Consider the following 21,844-nt stretch of genomic DNA (forward strand, 5'->3'; position numbering starts at 1 on the left):
AGCAAGTGCGGGTGCTCCCAGATAGAGCAAAGTTCCAACCCTGGAATATATATAATATTGCACAAAAATCAAACAAAATATGAAAAAATATATCAACAAAATATCATTAACTGTAGATGTGAGGTTAACCCTAAGAATTTGTAATTAACTTAGTTTAAAAATAGTGAAATGATTATTTATTAATTTGAACCTTTGTTTTTACAAATTTTTGAAATTATCCATCGATACGACATTTTATTGATATTTCTATAAAATTGATATCTCGATGTCGACATTTGAAATATTGCGTAAACCGAGACAGATAGATGCTAGGACAATTAACAACAAAGTTTCTTCTTTCAGTCTTGGCAGAAAGGTAATATATGTGTATGTAGTTTTCTGCCTTTTGATCAAATTTGTGTGCAATAAATAATGGTACTCACAGAGCTGCCACTGGAAAGCAGCAATTGGATCATAATTCAAACTTCCCCAATGCCTTGTAAGAATTTAATTTAGATATCCATCTGGGTAGAAATATCGATATTTCGATTTTATAGGGATAATATTAATAAAAATACTGATAAAATGTTGATGTCGACATATATATATATAGAATAATTAATATTTTTTAAGTTACGCGTTTAGTTTTTTAGCTTTCAAATCATGTTTCTAAACTTTTAATTTTCAGTCCAAACAGTTTTTGAACTATTAAAAGTGTCTAATGATCAAAGATATTCCTGAACTTGCAATTTTGTGACTAATAGATTTAATATATTATACATTTTTTCTTAACGTTCGTAAACTTTTGAATTTACGTTTAAAGATCTCAACCTTTCAATTTTATGTCATGACTGGTTAGACATAAAATTAAAAATTCAAGAGAAAACTATCTATTACAAATTTTAAAAAATTAAATAGGCTAAATTTATAATTTAATATTAGATCAATAAGTTAAATATATCGGATATAAAATTTAATATAAAATTGAAAATCCAGGAGACGTATATAAAACCTTTTAAAAAGTTTGAGAACTAAACTTATAATTTAACCCTTAAAAAGTTAATAGGTCTCTTTTATGATACATAGAAAATCTCAGCTGATTTTTAATATTGATGTCAAAATTTTTTTATTGATTTCTATTATGATTTAATCTCTTACTCAACATAAACTCGATCTGAATTATATATTAAGAATAACTTCGGTTAAATTAATTGGCCTTGTGCTTTAATCTTTGTTTTATTTTATTTTCCACACTTTAAAATTTTTTTTTGGACTAATTTTTTAAGAATTACCATTAGAACTTATTGAGGTCCTAATTACCCATTAGTTAAAACGATCAGAAATTCAACCTTAAAAGTGTTTGTGATTGCACTTCAAAAATCACTTAAATTTGATCAACATTATTGATTTCATCTCTCAAAACCATACAGTAGATGGTCAAAATTAGAATTGACACGTGTAAGTATCAACTCAGTTCAGAGCATTTGTATCAAAATAGCCATCGGAACCCGACGAACTGATCCATACCGAACTGAGATGAAAGAGAATACATTTGCCGACCTAAGGAATGCGACCTCAAGTCCGACCACCAACCTGGGGACCCAGCAGCCGTAATCGCATGTCGTAACCACTTAACGGTTTTATCTCCCCCTCTATGAAAAGGACACTCCGCTCATTGAACAGGTACACAATTTCCTCCCGGAACGACTTAAACAAATCGAGCTTGCAACTAAATTGGGCGTCAGAGTGTTTGTTCCCTGTGCAGGTTCGCTCATGAACACACCTCGACAGCTCGTCCTCGTTAGCATGTGACCAACCTGTGAACTCTACGGAAAACAGCATCACACAAACTATCCACGACTTTCTTCAAGAGATTTATATTAAATACTCTAAAAAAAGTTCGAGAAATAAATTTATAATTTAACCCTACATAAATTATAAAATATTATTATTGGCATCTTCATATTGATTGTAATAGATTTGGTCTACTTTTATGGTATATCAAAAATATTGATGTCAAATTTTGTTGACGTGTGAAAATGTGGACATATTGACGTGTATTTATTCCACGATGTGATAGGCTTGTTTGGCATATTTTGAAAATCCTTTCTTAAAATGTAGAAATTAATTAATGGGATAAGATTATGTTTGTTTTAGGAAATTGGAGTGAATTTGGGCGTTTTGACTTTTATTATTATTTTTTTTTGGTAACATCAATATAACAATTGATTTCTATTATGATTTCATTTCTTATTCAACAAACTTGACCTAAATAATTTAGGTGTGCTTTAAACTTTGTTTTATTTTATTTTCCATTAAAGAATTTTGGTGTCTGGATAAAAAAATTCAACGTTATAAGTTATTTGTGATTGAACGAGAAATATAACACATAAAATTTGATGAACATTATTAATTGCAATATTTATTGAATGAGGCTATTCACGACTGTCTTTTTGCTTTTTATTCGAAATAATATCATGAAAAAAAGGAAAAGATATTGAAAGGAAAAAATATAATTAGAAGATAACATCGGTGGAGCAGTGAAATGCGTCAAATCTAATAAAATTCATGTTTTTCAATTTTATTTACTCCATTAATATTGAGTCATCGCTAAACAAGCACTGATTGGTAAATAAGCGCTGAAACTGCTAAAAGCACAAAAATAGGTAAAGGAATGGAAGTAAATAAATATATTATTTATTTATATAGAATTTACCTTTTCATTTAAGGGGCAATACTATAAAATTTTTCTTGAATTAAATGAAAGCATGTCCAGTACATAATTTAACAAAAACAATACCTTAGATGTTTATATTTAGTTAGTGTTGATCTTTATATTTTAGCGACCAAACGAATAATAGCTACCAATCTAATCCTTTCGCTTCCTCGTATTCTAACGTCAACTCGAATATAGTTCAACTGGCCATTAAAACATCTACTTCCAACTAAATAAAATGTTGTAAGTTCGAATCCCCACTCTACATGCTGTATTGAAAAAAATCCTTGTATTTCACTGCCACGATTAAAAAGAAAAAAGTCAAAAGCTAGACTACGACACGATGTTGAAATAAACCGAGTACCGTATGATCAGAGCACGGTTGGAGACGAAAATGGTGAATGGGGAAGACAAAAAGGAAAGAAATTGCATGAGAGATGATATATGGAGGGCAAAAATGGAGGGTTGTTTGAGGCACCGAAAGGTGAAGGAAAGGATCACAGGTTTCTTTCTTTCTTCTCCTTCATGGATTTACCAAAACAAGAAGATTCGTGGGGAAACCTATTTTTCTTATTTTGGTTTGCAAGACTTTCGTGACAAATTTTCTCTCTTTTACTTTTATGAGACCATGTTATTGTAATAAATACACTACTTCAATATATGTTTCAATACACCAATTTCTTTACTTCAATAACTATTTATGACAGTTATGCTCTGTCTGTCTGCTCGATAAGAATTAAAATGGAAATCAATTGGAATGAAAATATTATTTCTTTGATGTTATTTACTTATGAAGTAGGTCGGTAATATTTTTACTATTTAAACTATGTCGAGGTTGGAAGAATTTAAAAATATAAAGTTACTTGTTAATAATTATTATGAGTGATTCTCCCTTTACATTTGGTATCTAAATATTAATAATTTTTATGATGCCCCAAAATATTTTAAGAACTTAAAAATATATAAGGGGTTTGGGACTATTTTATAGCAATTTTTTTATTTTTTTAAAAAATATTTTTTTGGTTGGTATACTTTTAACTCCGATTCATTTTGGTCATTTCCGATCAAAAAGCCGTGAGTTGAAATCTCCACCACACATTTATACTAAAAAAAAAGAAAAAGAAAAAGTTGGTCTCTTCATTTTTATTTTTACCTCTTTATTTCGTCATAATTTTCACTAATTTTTTTTTGAAATATAAGTATAAATTTGTCGTCGTGTATAAAATTTGTGTTAAAATTTAAAAAATAAATACCAAATTGATAACTTTAAAGTAGAGGATCACAGCGAACGCTTTGAAAGCATAATGACTAAAATGAATAGAAGTTAATTAAACTACATTGACCAAAATAAACCACGACTAAAAGTTCAAGAATCAAAATAGTATTTAAACCTAATTTTTTAGAACGAACATGCAGTGAAAGACGAGTTTAATTAATAATTGCTTTTTGAATTTTATTTTTCTTCCCCTATGGTGAAAAGCGTGTCTTCATGGATGACCTATTTTTTAAGAATAAGTAAAGATATTTTCTCCAAAATTATTGTTTTTTTAAAAAATTATTTTTTAAATGTAAAAGTAATATTAACTTTTATAAATCATAAAAATCACCATCTCTTGAATAGTTTTAGTAACAAACCAAAATAATAATTTTTAAAAATCTGTTTTCATTTTAAAAAATTTGTTGAGATTTTTAAAATATCTCTAAAAACAATAATTTCTTTAATAATAGAAACAAACTAATTAACCCAAGTAGGCCCTAAGGTTGTTGGTATTCATTCAATAGATTGATTATAATTTCAATGGTTGGGGGAAAAAGGAAGGTAAGAAAGCCAAGTGTCAAATGAATATTTGATTTAGAGTACACTTATTTATTATTTTTTGAAGATTATTTGCATTATATATATATATAATTCACATAATATATAACATAATTATAATGCATATTATTTTCTTTAATGATTTGATGTAAGAACAAGAGCCCCAAATTTTAATTAGTGGGTAAACTATAAATATGAAAAATACAATTAAAAAAAAAGCTAATGAAATTAACAAACTTAAAATAAGTAAATCTCATACCTATAAATTAAAAACTCAATCCATGAATAGCAAACATAAAATTACCGTTGAGTTATGTTCGCTTTTGCACAGAAATTCAACTTTTTTTAGTACAACATGTAGGGTGAGGAATCGAACTCACAACCTTTTGACGAGATATATGTCAATTACCACTGAGTTATGCTCACTTTAGCACGTAAATTCAACTTTTCAATTTCAAACTACACAAAATCTCAATACATGAACAAAACTCCCCCGCATGTTCATCAAAGCAATAAATATATATATACAATTATACCAAGGTTGAGGATTTTCATTCAACACTAAGCTTGGACAAATTGAGAAATGCTAAACATTACATTTTTAGTGAGAGGAAAAGGGTTTCTCTCTCCATTTCTCTCTTTTCAATCAAACCTAAAATTGAGAAGTTTCATTTAATTTGGAGAAGGAAAAAAAAGAGAGAAAAAAAATGTTAGAACATTGGTGACAATGCCATCATCTCCTCTACTTGAACAGCTGTGTCATCAAGTAGCCACTTCTCAAGAAATGACAATGGAGGATTATTGTTATTATTATTATTATTGTTGTTATTTCTCTCCTCATTCTCACAATTAATTTCACATCTCATTTTCTTCTTACCAACATCAAAACAAGACTCACAACTTGTAGAATTCTCCCAAGAAGCTGCCACATTATAATTGTTGTTGTTGTTCAAATTCTCGTATGACGCTATCGACTCGATCTCCTTCCCGGACGCCATCCCATCGCTGGCGTCTTGCTCGGTTTTCGGTTCGAAACATTGGGTAGAAACGACCGTGGAATTGGAATCTCCATGATGGCCGCTTTGCTTGTCGTGGAAATTGATCTCGTTGTCGTTGTCGTTGTCGCTAGTCTTAGGATCAGAAGATCTCATCCAGCCTTCGAGCAGGCGCGAGATGTTCTCGGCACTCGAATAATACAACGACGATGACGAAGCGGCAGAGGACCGGTTCGGGCCGAAAGACGAGGAGGAGGAATCCAAATCCAAGCTCCTGTTTGAGAAAAACTCAGAGATTGGTGAGTGATGATCTGAAGCTTTGGAAGAGTGGGGAGGATCTTCAAAGGCTGACTTGAGCTTTTTCTTCAAGTGAGTGTTCCAATAGTTTTTGATATCATTATCAGTTCTTTGTGGAAGATAAGAAGCTATGGCAGCCCATCTGCAAAGATCAAGAAGGAATAGAAATTAAAACAAAAAAAAAAAAACCACAAAATCAAACTTAAGAATTCTTAAAAAAAAAAAGAATTACGACATAAATGTGACTGATAATTTTATACTGTTAGATATCCGGAGAGAAATTAAAAATTGTATTTTGACAAATACGTTCGAAGGGATGCCTAAAATAACAAACAAAAAAATTGTTTTTGAAGGCAAAAAACGGAGAAATTATTTCAGCGGTTGGAACAATTACAGTGAGTCGAATGAAAGAGAAAATTTAAAACTATGTTTTGACCATTAATCCCACCAAAAAAAACTCAGTTTTCTTAAGAATCCTACCACAAAAACAGAAAAAAAATTTTAAAAAAATTGCTTTTGAGACAAAAATCGTAGAAATTATTTGAGAGGCTAAAACAATCAACAACGACGATATTTTATACACGGTTGGATGTACGAGAGAGAAATGAAAAATTATATTTTCACTATGCAGCCAATAGTTTTAAGAAGTTTCGACGAAAGATCGCGATTACTTACTTGTTACCAAGCAAAGCCTGTAAGTGGATGATCATGCCTTCCTCATGGGGAGTGAAGTTGCCTCTCTTGATTCCGGGTCTCAGATAGTTGGTCCACCTGAGCCTACAACTCTTGCTGCATCTCAGGAGACCTAGACACAAGTACAAGATTAAATATACCGTAACCCATAAGTTAATAATTTAACGAAACGGAACGAAACCTCAGATCTCGAGAACTGGAGGAGGAGAGAGAAAGGAGAGAGAGAGAGAGAGAGAGAGAGAATTACCAGTGTTGGTGGGAACTGATCTCCAATTGCCAGGACCATGTTGTTGAATGTAAGAGACAAGAAGGATGTCTTCTTCTGGAGTCCAAGGTCCCTTCTTTATCCCCACTTTCTCACAGCATGGAGGCCTTCCCATGCTTTCTCTCTCTTCTCTCTCTTTAAACTCAAACTGAAACTGAAACTGATAGTTTTTTTTTTTTTTTTGTTATATAGAGAGAAGAGAGAAGAGAGGCTTTCAAACAGTGTAGTCAGCATGTGATTGCTAAAATACTTGACCTAAAGTTTTTCCTTTTCCTTTTTGTTAAATTACGAATTTGGCCCGACCTCATTTTTAATTTGGTTTTTACGGTTCTAAAAAGTTTCATCTAGTTTTAGTTCCAATTTAGTCCCTATGACTTTAGTCAAATATACTCACATAGAGTCTTTGTTGCGATCATACTTGTCGATAGCTGACAATTGGTTGATATTTTTTATTGGATAATATTTGGCTCCTTAACCTCACCATCTGTCACTGAAAATTTGACAACTCATTCTATTTTTTTTTAATGTTTGTTTGTGTATTTCTCTATTTTAGGTGCCAAGTATTTTCCTTTCCTATTTAACTAATGGATTGTATTAGAGTTTAGAATTGAGTTAAAAATAAGACAAAATGAGGGAGTTTTTACATGTGGGTATAAGATCGAGGATTTGTAAAATATTTAACCAAACCATAAAGACAAAACTTAAAATTTAAAAACGGGACTAGAATGAAAATTTAAAATCAGCGAAGCTAATTTAAAACTAAGTTCAAACTATATAGATTCAATTTGCAATGTAACACATTTTAAAAACTAGTTTCAAAGATATAATAGGTTTTGGTTCTATTTTGATCTAAATTATTCTATACTTTGATTCTTAAACTATCAACGCTAAAAAAATTAAAAAAAAGCAAAATGTTCCTCTAGTAGCTGTCTACTTTATTTTGTTATTTACTTACAATATTGTGCCAAATTAACTAATATTTGTCTACCAACATCTATTTTGTTATTTAATTAGTAATATAAACGACAAGAATTATTCAAAATCCCAAGTTAAAAGTCAAGAATTTAATTGAGACGTTTTAAAATTTAAGGATTAAATAAAGACACGTGGGATAAGATTCAAATCCACAATCATAATATTAAATTTTCGTCCACATTTCCATAGACATTTTCATATATCCATGAATTCGATAGGACACATTTCCATAATATCAAAAAAAAATAGACAAAATATAAAAATATCAACAAAATATCACTAATATCAACATAATATAACTATTACTAATTTTTTAACTTATTTAAAAAGATTGAAATCTTTATTTGTTAATTTGAATTTTTGTTATAAGTTTTTTACTTTTACAAATTTTCTAAAAATATTCATTCATATCAATATTTTCATCAACATTTCCATAAAAGCTTGTCTGCAACTATGCTGAGTACAAAGAGTACCATACTCCCCTTCTATTCAAAATGACGTAGGATCAAATCCTTTCATTTTTTTGGATAAACAAAAGAAGTATGGTACTCCCATAATACTGAAATTTTTTTCCGAGCAAGTAATAAAACTATCACTTGCTGGGTAATACATATTTCTAAAATTTTTTAATTAGAAAAAGGAAAAACAGAAGTAACAGTCAATGACAGAAGGTGGAAACAAAAAGTGAGAAGGCAAAAAGAAGTGTACGGCAGAGGTGAGCTTATTATAAAGAACAAAAAGTGAAAAAGGCTGAAGCTTTCTTCTTCTGTGGCTCTGATTCTCTCTGTGTTCAAGGATAAAATGGCAGTCCTCTCTCTCTCTCTCCTATTTATTTCTCTTTCTATAGGGGAGGGGACCTCACATTTAATGGCCTAATTACATGTCAAAATGCAAGATGAGATGAGATGGAGACTCTTCAATTTAATTAGGACAATGAACAGATTAAATATATCAAGACAACAAAGTATTTGAAGGGAAATACAGAACCTTTTACTATGATGATTCATACAAGGATTGAAGAAGAGCTCACACTAAACGGGTGCTGGTCGCGATCGTCAATCAAGAAAATTCTACCTGTATCAATGTACGCTTGTTGAAACACATGCGTAAAGGATGAGTGCAATGCTAAGAAGAACAAACACTTTAATTTAGTAACATGTCTATGCCCAATAGGACACTCTGACGTTCGTTTGACACGTATTGAACACTTAACATGCATAAACTTTTTTACTTTGATTTTTTTTTTTTTTTGTATAGAAATGATATATATTTTAAAAATGTATATGATAATAAACTTGTTCTTGCCATGTCCATATCTGTATTCTAAAATTTTAGAAAATAACGTATCATCCTATCCGTGCCTCATACAAAGAGAGAACCTTTTTGTTTTGATCTAGGCATCAAGAACTCCAGCTCAACTTCAATAATCTCTAAAAAGAAAAATGTAAATCAGAGAAGAGCATACACAACACAATAACTTCACACCTATTTACCTGTAGAGTACAAAGCTAACAAATGACTAAAACTTCTCTATTATGGTCTATGATTTGTCTGCTAGTAGGAAAACTCATGCTCTGGCCTTCTGTTCTTTGGGTGGGCCGTTATATAACCATTGGATGCAGATTCAAAATCTATATGCTCCATAATCACCATTGGATTGATTCGAAATACGTTTTGTAATAGATTGAAGAGAATGCAAGAAGCAGACCTGGATAAAGCAAGTATTATCCTCTAGAGCAGCCTTTGACACCATCTAGATGGGAACCTGAATCTAAAATATTGGTTTCTTGAGAAAATTTAATGTTTACAATGAGAGCAAATAAACATCAATGATGTATGGAAACTTGCACAAAGAAAGTAAACAATAGACCCATATGCTCAGTGTATATATTTATACACACACACACATATATATACATTCAAATGAGAAAGTAGACTGAGTACTATCTTCAACAGCAGCATTTTCATTGGCTATGAATTAGGATGTAAATACAACTAATAATGTTAAAGGCCATAGAATTTAAAATATATTTGCTATTGGCTATGAGATTTGATATAATTCCCTTATCGATAGCTTCATGGTATTGTCAATTTGAATAAAATGTAGAACTGCATATGATGTCGACACAACGGGTTGATCATACTATTACTCTGCAGAACTCCAACTTGTGAATTTGAGGCAGAACTGTCTTTAGAAGTTCCAAGATGCTCCGCTACCCGTCCTAACCGTTTTAGTTTAAGCTCGCCCTGAGAAAATTTGATAATCAAGCATATTATCATGATCAGTACCAGCTCATACTCAGATTAATTGAAGCAAACATGCAGCATACCTCACACATGGAGACTTAATTAGTTATTCTAGCTTATAAAGGAAAGCTAACAATATAGGCAAGAAAAGAGAATGGATTATCTAAGTAGGGCACATGGAAAATTGAGGCATAAATAATACTGTGTCACGGATGTTAAGTTACAAAGCAGAAAATTCAACTATAAAATAAAATATCCACAAAGAAAAAACCAGTGAATGTAGCAGTTAGCACAGTTGATTATTTTTAAGTGATACAATCTTCTAAGAATTAATAGGCATTAGGTACTAAATAATACTGCGTTGTACAAAGTTGGTTGAGTTAATTAGACATAAACAAAAGTTATCAACAGAAATTTACAGTAGAAAATAAAACAATCATAAAAATAACACTCAGTTGATATGACAACAGTTAATCATGTATTCATGCCTATGACAAAGATATGATCGATTGATAACCCACAAAAATTAAGTCAAGGTAAAATTTCACAGTGAACTCAAGCAAAATAAAAAAGTTAGCTAATTTTGCCTTTCAATTTCATTTCTGGAAGCAAAAGGCACCGTATGTATATACATCCGTAGAACTTAACAAATCATGTATACCGTATACGAAATATAGACCAAGCATCAACCTGATTTAAGAACATAATAATGACAATATGGAAGAAAACCTCATCCCACCCCCACCCTCTCTACCAAAATGTTACTTATGGATCAACGTACTAAAATAACATCAAGTTCTATACATCAGAATATTTACCCACGAACTACAAGCACCACTCCATGGTACCACTAGGGAACTTTCAACATAAGTATGAGGCATCATAATGGGCTTATCGAGAAATACTGAGCGGAATTCTAATCTCGTCAGAAAAGAACAACAATTGATGAAGAAGAAAATTACTAATAGAGAACAGTTCACACCTTTGAATTTGTGGACACGTGTGGGGAGAGGCATTTAGGATTCTTGGCAAGGAATCCATCAAGGAGATGACAAAGATATTTAAACCCACCAAGCATAAAATTTTATGCATGATCAACAAGCAAGGCCCTTGCATTTTAAATCCTTTGACTTCCTCTTGAAGCGAGATTCACGATTACTGATATTATCTATAGGGTGATACTTCATAGAAGCTAACTCTTTATTAGCTAAGTGGAGTCTCTGCCTTTCTTCATTCTGTGCAAGCAGTATTACAAATTAAAGTTACATTGTTATCAAATAGCAAAATAATGTCTTCACGTTTAAAACTTACAAGTGTTTTTTGAAAAATGGCAATTTGTTGCTTACAAAGCTTGAGCTCCATCTCAAGTGTCCGAGACCGAGAATCAACAGAAACATTGCATTGTTCAACAATTTGCTTTTCCCTTCCCCTAATGATCGCAGGCTGCCAGACATTCAAAGATACTGTTGCTTCCCTGAAACCACAAATCACAATGATCATATTTAAAATTTTCAACTTCAAGCCAACTCGATATTTCAACATTACAAATGAAGGGAATCCATTGAGATTTGTGATTGACAGAGAATTGAAGAGCCATGCCATCTACTAAGATGCTCCTTGTGAACTTAGCTACAATGATACTAACCAATGAGTTTTTTTTTTTTTTTTTTGATAACTGGGACTCGGAGCTATATTCCCCTATACCCAGGGGCACCCGTGCCCACCCCAAGGTCCGGACTCGGGAGACATCAAAAGTTTTTAATCTTAAGCTCATCAGAAGGTTCGAACTTGAGACCTTAAGCCAGTATGACTAAGAGATCCCTAGCATTTGTCAAATGGGCTGCCCCTTGGGGGCAACTAATGAGTAATTACAATCTCCTCCTTTTACCACTGCCCAGCACACTCAACGAAAACACAATTCCGATCAACAGTTCTATTAATTGAAATCAAACTAAGTGGCACAAGCAAACAAGTTCCATAAACTTTCCAAGGAAAATTGAAGATTACCGAAGATTTGGAATAATTTCTGAACACTACCTGACCCTGCGTAAATTAGACAATTCCGATAAGGTGGCTGTTAATTTCTTGGTCTCCTCCGTTAACTGATCCTCTAATTCCCGAATCCTTCTCAAATGCTGAGTTATCTGGCTATCCTTTCTAAGTATTGCTCTCCTGTGCGCCGCTTGCTTCCTATTTCTATCTCTCACCACTCTAACAACACCAAGAAAAAAGAAAAAGATCATCATCCCGAAGATAAAAGAAACACGAACTCATCATTCTCCGTATTCCAGATTAACCAAACGCCACGAGATTGAGAGATACTGATGCTCATGAATTCTTCTATCTACCTGATTTCGTAAAGGGACTTTGAGGAGGAGGTGGAGGACGGCAAAGTAGAAGATGAAGAAGGGTAATCGGAGGAGAGAAGGTGCGACCAGAAACAGTCGTCGCCGGAGAGCCGGCGAAGTCGACGAGAAGAAATGGAGAGACAACAGAGGTCTCTGTAAGTCCAACCACGGCTCTTTACACCGATTTCGAGAATTTGCCTCCATAGCTCGTCCGGTAGTTCAGACATTTTTGGATCTGCGAAGATGAAACTTGAAAGGAACAACCGCAGAGAGCCCTAGAATCCAATTGCAGAGTTCATCAGAACAATTTGATTCTTCTAACCCCAGATGGCAAAATTGTAAATTTATTACAAAAAAAAATTTTGAAAAAAAAATTAATAATTATGATATATCTAATCTAAACTCGATCAATGTTGGTGAACGTGCTAATATAAGCTTAGCTCGACAGTAATTAATACCGATCTCTGACAAACAGGTCATGATTCGAATCTCAAAAAGAGTATAGTGCATATAGATGCCACGTATGAGAATGAAAAATATGTGAATCGAAAGAAATAATGAAATTAATAAGATAGGAATTACACAAAAAAAGTAATGCATGTAAATGTTATATTAAAAATAATAATAAATAAAGTATATCACTGATAATATATTTTATATACGTGATAAAGTAGATGGTTGAATATATTGGTTCTTTATTTTAAAAAAAAATATTTTATCATAGGACTGTTACTCAAAGCAAATATATAATTATTGTAAAATTACAAGTCTAATAAGTCTATAAATTTGTCAATCTAAACATGAACATAATTTAATTGATTAAGACATCAATCTCTGAGATCGCAAGTTCGAATCCCTATCTCTATATTACTAAAACAAAAGAAAAAAAAATCTCAAAATTTTAAAAATGTCTAATAGTCATTAACTTTTAATTGTTATATCTAATAGGTCGATAAACTTTAAAAATATCTAATACGACTCTAAATTTGTGCTAGTAGATCAGTGACTCAACATTTTTTAAAATTTACATAACTTAGTTAGACACAAAATTAAGGACAACTCTCTTTTATTTTTATGTCTAATAAATTCATAAATTTTAAAATGTTTAATGAATTAGGCATCTATTATACATAACCTTAGACACAAGATTGAAAATTGAAAACAAGAGATTAAATGAAGAATACGTGGATGCGAAAATTTAAACTCGCGAACTTTTTAGTCGAAGATATATGCTTTAACAAGTTGAGTTATGCTTAAGCTAGCACTTATTTGAACCATTTTCAAAGTTATATAAATTTTAAGATTTTACAAAGGATAAAGAGAATATGCAAACTCAAAATTTATCATCATTAATTAAAGTTGGAAATTGATTTGAAATGTAAAACGTTATCTTATCCATTATCGCATGCTTGAATATAGTTCAAGTGGCTAGATATTTGTACCTAACTTAATTAACAAAGGCAAACATAAAACCCGACCTTAAAAGAAATCCAAATTAACACTATAATCTAAATCTAAAATAATAAAACCTAACTGATAATTACAAAATGATTTAATAATCGAAGCTCGTAAAAATATATTAAATCTAACGATATCACCCTTCTTTCCAAGATCTCTACACTCATAGAATAATGCAGGGTGAGTGGTCGAGTCGGAATTTGAATAAAAACTAGATTTTTGGGTCAAGAATATTCCCGTATTGTAAGAATATTCCCATATTGTCATGTTCAATGCAATTTTTCTCATCCTTTGCTAGCTTGGTAGAAACTTCATATTCAACTTTTCAAAACCTTGTCAAGAAATTTATAGCACATTACCTGGTAACATCTGTCCATTAAGTTTAAATACTGTTTTGGTCCCTATATTTTTCATTTTTTTTGGTCTCTATATTTTTAATTTTTGTTCATTTTGTATCGTATATTTTTAAATTTTGTCCATTTCAGATGTTAATCCACGTAGTTAAAGAAAAACTTTTTTTTTCCTTCATCTTTTGTTTTCGTCTCATTTCTTTCTACAATAATATTAGAATAACACTTTACTTCCCTTCATTTTCATTTCGTTTCTTTCTACTATACTATAATATTAGAATAACACTTCACTTATTAAATTTCTTAAACATAACCATAAATTTATATTAAAGAATTTCCATTATGTATAAAATTTTGTAAACGGTGACTAAAATAGTCACCTTTTAAAACTACATGAACTAAAATTGACATTTTAAATGTACAAGACTTAAACGAATGAAAATTTTGAAAGCACATAGACCAAAATGAACGTTTAGAAACCAAAACAGTATTTAAACCAATATTTTAACATTGTTAGAGATCATTTGTGGACACCATGAATGGTGATGCAATGGAGATTAACTTTTCCTCCATGATCTACTAATGTTGCAAAAGAGAATTACTTATTTCCTTGAATAAGTGGTCACTCTCTTAGATTTTGAACTTGGAAAGGCATTTCATCCCTAAAGAAGACAAAAATGAGTTCAGTTTTACCTGTACTTAGTAATTAAAAGTTTAATGTTAAAATTGACCCTCGCCTAAGTACGAGGTAAAAATTGAACTTTCACCGAAAAGAAACCATCGTAAACACGTTAGTATTCCTCGATGATCGAGAAGTTGTAAGATTGACTTTCCTCAACATACCTATTACCTCCCCAACCAAAAGTAGCTCCAAAGAAGTCATCTTGGCATAACCTGACAGCTGAAAGTACAGTAATAGAGTATTGAATTTCTCAATTCCTTCTTCAATCATAGTCTCAAAAATGTACTTTTAGTTAATGAAGTACATCAAAGAAGTCATGTATCTCAACAACTGAAAATATACTTTGAAAAACCATTTGCATTCTTCTGAATGCCTTCATCAGATAATAGTGTTCTCTTCGACATAGACCTAGATCTTCTATGAAAGAATTAAAAAAAAAACATGTTTACCATCCACGTTTAGATGTCACAATAGTGTTTACCACCTGTCATATGTGAAGTTCTATAGAAGTTCTATCCTATAATCACATATATTTAATCATATTAAAAATATTTAAAAGTAATGGGGAGTGTATTAGATAAAAGAATACAATCAAGCGATAATCTTAATAGTTGTCTATTAGTTTTTTAACTCAAGATTTTGCAACTATATCTTGGACTACGAGTTGTGATTCTACATAGTCTCTAGTCCAAACGTTGATGATAACATGACATGTCTATCGAACAAACATTAATTTATTTAGCATGATATGTCAGATAAACGAGAGAGAAAGGGATAACTAGAAAAAACTAGGGTGACACAACCTATAAAATTTCAAAAGTCAGTTTGTTGCACATAACACCGTATTAGATAAACCAAGTGGTAAATTATTTTTTTTCGATAACAAATAATATATTCAGAGAACCCAAAAGAGAGACAACCTGAGGGTAGAGGGTTGAGATCACCCTCCCCGGTAGCTAAATAATTGCAGCCTACCAATTCCTAACTATCAATTGAAGGCTATAATTCAAAAGAATTTCTTGTTGTACATTGCTACAAAAAAACATCATCTAAAGACTTTTTATCTTCAAAAAGCCTACTATTCCTTTCTACCCAAATGAGCCATAAGACGGCCCTTGCAGCACAATTCCACAGAACAAAAGCCTTGCCTTTAAAAAACGTCCCCCAAACTTTTCAAGAATCAAGTCATCAATCTTTCGTGGGAGACAAAGAATACACAAAAGCCCAGACCTTAGCCACAAGAGGGCAGTGGAGAAACAAATGGTCAATGGTCCCTTCGTTGTTATAACAAAGACAGCAGACCGAAGGGGAGAGACACCAGAAAGGTTACCGCCGCTGAAGTCTGTCTGCAGTGTTTATGCTCCTATAAAACAAAGACCAAAGGAAAAACTTCACCTACTTCAAATGTAGGACACTGCAGGGGCTTTCAGCTTGGTAGAGGGATTGGACAGGTGCCAAAGAGCCGATTTTGCCGAGAGAACTCCACTGCTACCCGCCTTCCACCACAGCTTGTCTTTCCCCACTCTTGGCCACCAAACCTCTAACCTCTCTGTAAAGTTAGTCCACCTAGGAATCTCCCTATCGAACAAATTCCTTCTCAACCCCGAATCCTAAGTAAGGGAGGATTGCACCCAACAGTCAGCCACCACACCCTCTTTTTTGGTTGAAATCCTATAAAACTCAAGAAAGGTAATGGAAAGAGGAGCGATATTGATCTATTCATCCTCATAGAATCTTTTTTTTCCCTTTTTTTTTTATGACCAAGAGTCGGAGCTTTGCTCCCCTATACCTAGGGACACCTGTGCCCACCCCAAGGCCCGTACCAAGGAGACATCAAGGTTTTTGGTAATAAGTTCACTAGAAGATTCGAACTTGAGACCTCTAAGCCAGTATGACCAAGAGACCTCAAGCCCTTGCCAACTAGACTGCCCTTGGAGCTATCCTCCCAAAATCTCACTCAATTCCCCTTTGAAACTTTGAAGAAGATAAGCTTCAGAAAAACTCCTCTGATTTTATAAATGTCCATACACGGACGGCCTCTAGCTGACCCCTTTGATGGTTTAGTCATCCACTAGTGATCTTCAACACCATATATGGCTCCTATAACCCTTCTCCTCAGACTCATTACTTCATGGGCAAATCTATCGAGTGGCAAATTATAGGGACAGAAAATATGATTTTACCCTAAAGTAATGAACTTTAGGCACGTCACATCATCCTGTAATCTAATCTCCTTTGTGTTGGGCCTTCAGTGGTGCAGCCTAAGCTTATGTCAGAGAATCTTGATCATATTCTCTAAGAGTACTTATTTGCTCGAGTTGTGTTGCTTCGGCTTTATGGATCTTGTAGGTGCACAATAAGGATTGTTGTTCTATGATAGAGGAGGCGCTTCACTTTCCTACTTTTTGTGATAAGGAGAGAATTTTTTGGCAGGCCTCTTTTTTCTTTTCTTTTTTTTTTTTTTTTTTGCTATCTTGTGGGGTTCATAGCTTGAAAGGAATGTTATAATTCTTAGATGGGTGGGGAAATCATGGGAAGAAGTGTAGGAGGTTGTTAGATTTAATGTCTCTTTATGGGCTTCAGTTAAACTATTTTGTAGTTATCAGTTTGGTTTTATTATTTTGGGTTGAAGTCCTTTTGTTAGTTCAAACTCCTTTTGATGGGCTGGTTTTTTATATCCCCTTGTAGTTTCTTTCACGTTTCTCAATGAAAGTTTGACTTCTCATCAAACAAAAAAATTCAAAAAAAAAAACTTCAATAACCTAGAAGAGCTGGAAATTTAAGGTCTACAAGATGGCAGCTAAGGTAGTAAATAATGGAGAGAAAATAAAAAAAGAAACAAACCTGATGATGCAGAGAATCTGTGAAAAATAGGAGGATCCTGTAGCAACGCGAAGTTCCCTAAATGTAATTATCCACTTTCTGTCAGCTGTAGTATTTTTTTATTTTCTTATGAATCAAAACATATATATACCAACATTTTTAGTGGGGAAAATAACAGCAATGGGAAGAGTACTTATGATGTCTATACAGTGAGGGAATGACTGAACATAACAAAAGTTACAATAGCACATTTAGTTAGAAGCAAAATTCTGCTTGCAAGTTTGTGTACTTCAAAAGAATTTTCTTTTAAAGAAACAGAAATCTCATTAAGAAGAAGGAATGTAAAAGGGTCTAGAACACCATGTAGCAATAAAAAGGACTCACCAACCAAAAAGAACATAAGAATTATAAAAAGAGGCCATACCAAGCGGAAAATAAGTCAACATCGGATATGCTCCTCCATTTGCAGTAGCAAAAGAGGAATGTCATAGACGTGGAAGAGTCGAAATCGTTTTAAATGAACAGGATAATAATATCCATGCCTGCTCATATTCTACTACAAAGAAAACTGCAGTAAAACTTTTCATTTACTATCAACAAAATTTTCCTGTTGCAGCTTTTACAAACAATGTGAAGTGATATTGCATAGACAAATAATGCTATATTTGGGAATAGTTATATGGTATCCTAAACAACGAACAAAATGGAACTCAAGTCCTAGAAAGAAAACAATCTAGCTGTAAATTGGCTATTTGGGACTATATTAAACAAAATTTCAGCTAAAACACATTTATAACAGTTTACTGTGGTTTCAAATGCACAATAATCTTTAACTTTTAAAAACCACTCAAAGCCCATTCTTAATTGTTTTTTAGGATTTAAGTTCCATTTCATCAGAAAACAATCCTACTTTGTGATTTCCTTGTTGCAGGTACAACTTAAAGCGGCTTGAGCTTGAGGAAAAAGAAAGCCATTGTAGGCAACAACCAAATATATAAGGCAGCTCCTTACAGTTACTTCCCACTGCTAAGAACAGAAAAATGACAGAAAAGGAGGACAATACTCTATATCAAGTCATTGACAATAAAAGAAAAACTCTGCTGAAGTTGCTAGTAATCAGTAGAATCCCAAGATGGTAGTCAGTCATGTAATTCTGCTGCTCATGACTAGGAAAAGTATGCATCCAAAAGCAATTTCAACAGACTCACCCCATTATTTTTTATTTCTTCCTTATTCAGTCAACTAAGACATAAACACGGTACAGGTATTGGATTTGAGATTTAAGCTCCAAAAGTCTCAATTTTGTATGGACAGAAGACGAAACACAAATACAAAAAAGAGTACAAGTACCAAAGAAAGAGTAGGTAAAATATCATTGAGAACTTAAAAGATCACTAGGATGACATATGATAGTTTCTCTACACAGTTTAGATATGGTGATGTAAGCATTGCTCAGCTTAAAATCTACCATCTAAACACTTACAGATGGAGAAAAGGAACTCTATATGAATTATATGCATTTGCACTGTCGTTAAATCCATTGCCTATGAAGATATCACCTCTCTAAAATGGATTTAAACTCTTGGCAAAAAAATGAAGGATCAGAACATCATTAAATTGGTGGCAGTCCCTACAACGAAAGGTTCCATAACTAACCGAGTCAAAAAGTAAAACATGACACCCAAAGCAATAGATATGGGAAGTGCAGGCAGAGCTCGATGACAAACCGATAATAAAATGAGTGTGCATCCAAGTCCCGAGATGATTGCAAGGTAACAAGCATAGACTGTCATAAGATCATACATTGCAGCTCTACCCACGAGGACACTGTAGAACACAAAGTCCCCAAGACCAAGCCTAATACCTCTACTCGTAATCTCGGTAGCGGCAGCCCTTGCCCTTTCTAACTGGTTTTGTAAACGAGGCATTTCAACAAGAGGAGAAACTTCATCATCTATATAGATTTCAGTTTCTCTGCTGCCAAAGCGCCGTCCCGTTTCTGGATGAAGAACTCCGGTTGAATATCCAGATGATTCACTACTTGACGAGTCTCTTTCTCGCATGTAACCTACCAAAGGCGACCTCTCCCCTTCATCTCCATTTCTTTGGACTCCTTCGTTCTGAAGATTCTGAATGTCAGCAGCAGGGTGATCAGAAATAGGAAGGTTTTCAGTTTCATTACGGTTCACATTGTTATGTGGAGTTTCCTGAAGCTCTATTGATCCAGAATCAGAGACCCCAGCAACCAAAAGTCCCAAGGCCCCCCGATTCTCCTGACCCCTCGACACCGTAGGCCGAGCCTCATAAACGAGAGCTGGAAGTTCTTCGTCCCGGCTCGAGGCCAACTCCACCAACAGCTTAAGAGGTCCACCAGGTGCTAAAACAGCCACCAAATCATAAAGAGCCAATGCTACAAGCAAACTCCAAGTAGTCCACTCAGGCAGCTTCGTGAACCAAGCAGCCACAATAATCCCCAAAAACACCATATAAGATTGCCTCAAGATGATCGGAATTCCTCCCGAGAACACGGCCAGCACTCCCACCACCGTAAAGTTGAGGAGTAAGATCAAACAAGTAATGGAATCAACAGGAATAGAAAATTGCTGGATAATAGACAAGAAGATGGACCCGCCCATGGAAGCAAGCACGAAAAACGCAGAGAATCGCATGTAATTCTTCAAGAAATTGGTAAAGTTGTAGTAATAAAGGAGAACGAGAAGGAAGGTGACGACGGCGATGAGGATGACGAAGACCAGGGCATTGAGAAGGGCACCTTCGAGCTTCTGGGTGGCGGAATCGGAGGGGGTCTCGAGGTAGACGAGATTGGCGGCGGTGCGAATTGGGGCGGAGGCGAGAGGGTCGGCGGAGGAGAGGGAATACACCAACAAGACGACGAGAAGCATACAGATTGAGACCGGAGACATGACGCCGATGATCTCGACGCCGATCGTATCCAGTACGCTCGACTCCATGGCTGAGGATTCCGGCGACGGGACAGTCACAGATTTTGGGTTTCGATTTCCATTTCAATTTCCAACCACCTCTAGGGAGGAGGGAGAGAAAACAGATGCGCCAATTTCTCGAGATTTGCCTTGTTAGAAAAATCAAGGTTAAAATACTTTCCGCTTTAGAAACAAATTCTTTTCCTTCAGTTGTTCCAACTCTACTTCATTTTAGGGCACGTTTTGGTTGTCATTTCAGATCTTGCTATTATATATTCGTATATGGAAATCGATATTTTCATGTATTTACAGATTAATAATAAAAATAAAAATAAAAATAAACCGATAAAATATACAAAATATCAACAAAACGTTATTAATATATACATAATATTAATATTAATAATTTTTTACTTGTTTAGAAATAGAAAAATATTTATTTGTTAATTTAAATATTTTTTACGATTTTTTTTTAAATTTTCATCGACATCAATATTTTTTCGATATTTTTATGAAATTGAGATATCTACATTTGTATCGATGTCGACATTTAAAACTTTGATTCAAATATTGAAATGAATTAAATATATTTAGTAAATATCTATTTTGTAGACTTATTTTTTAAAATTGTTTTAAAATTAATTAGAAATTTCGAAAACAAGTTTTTTTATATATATTTTTAATATTTTTAGATTTTGAATTTGAACCTTTAAAATGTAGAATTATAAACCAATTTGATAAATATACTATTTTAAATTATAAACCTGTTTCATTTTTATTAAAGTTAAAAAATGTAAAATATAATATAGTATAAATTACACAGTATTACAACATTTATAATATATATGTCGATAAATTAATTAATATTATTTAATTGAATTAAACATTTAATTGGTAAGTGTTTACAAATATATTACTAACTACTCTTTACAATTTCTTAGATTGAGATTTTCAATTTTCTAATTTATATTATCACTTAGCTATTCTAGCTTTGACAGTATTGCTGTTAATTTGTTAAAAGTATATATTCCAAAATGAACCTTTTCAAAATATATAACCAAAATAATATTTTAACCAAAAATCAAATCAATTTTTTTGTTTTTTTTTCTAAAAGGAAAATAAAATCAATTTATCATAAATCTATATTGGATTAAATAATAAATTTCGTCTAAAAGCTTTCATGATTTTATCGGTCTACTTTAAAACATTTCTAATAAATTTCTAAACTTAATTCAATAGATCTTGCTGTGAATTAGTT

At 32.8% G+C, this 21,844-nt stretch overlaps 3 protein-coding genes across 3 annotated transcripts; all 3 read right to left on the reverse strand.

Annotated features, from left to right (window-relative positions):
• Positions 1-5,011: 5,011 nt before the first annotated feature.
• Positions 5,012-6,983, reverse strand: LOC111021768 (transcription factor MYB60). The gene is made up of 3 exons (XM_022298810.2): positions 6,744-6,983; positions 6,479-6,608; positions 5,012-5,945 (listed from the first exon to the last, which is right to left on the reverse strand). Exons 1-3 carry the CDS (start codon positions 6,874-6,876, stop codon positions 5,222-5,224), a joined length of 987 nt encoding a protein of 328 aa, XP_022154502.1. The 5' UTR covers positions 6,877-6,983; the 3' UTR covers positions 5,012-5,221.
• Positions 6,984-9,680: 2,697 nt separating this feature from the next.
• Positions 9,681-12,645, reverse strand: LOC111021734 (F-box family protein). The gene is made up of 5 exons (XM_022298770.2): positions 12,332-12,645; positions 12,021-12,194; positions 11,295-11,457; positions 10,966-11,218; positions 9,681-9,983 (listed from the first exon to the last, which is right to left on the reverse strand). Exons 1-4 carry the CDS (start codon positions 12,556-12,558, stop codon positions 11,078-11,080), a joined length of 705 nt encoding a protein of 234 aa, XP_022154462.1. The 5' UTR covers positions 12,559-12,645; the 3' UTR covers positions 9,681-9,983; positions 10,966-11,077.
• Positions 12,646-18,991: 6,346 nt separating this feature from the next.
• LOC111021796 (Presenilin-1) lies at positions 18,992-20,821 on the reverse strand. Its single transcript, XM_022298862.2, has one exon. It carries the CDS (start codon positions 20,614-20,616, stop codon positions 19,246-19,248), a length of 1,371 nt encoding a protein of 456 aa, XP_022154554.1. The 5' UTR covers positions 20,617-20,821; the 3' UTR covers positions 18,992-19,245.
• Between the last annotated feature and the right edge of the window lie 1,023 nt (positions 20,822-21,844).

This window comes from Momordica charantia (genome assembly GCF_013281855.1).
Source record: "Momordica charantia cultivar OHB3-1 chromosome 1 unlocalized genomic scaffold, Mcharantia_2.0 BLBB01000001.1, whole genome shotgun sequence".
Lineage (NCBI taxonomy): Eukaryota > Viridiplantae > Streptophyta > Magnoliopsida > Cucurbitales > Cucurbitaceae > Momordica > Momordica charantia.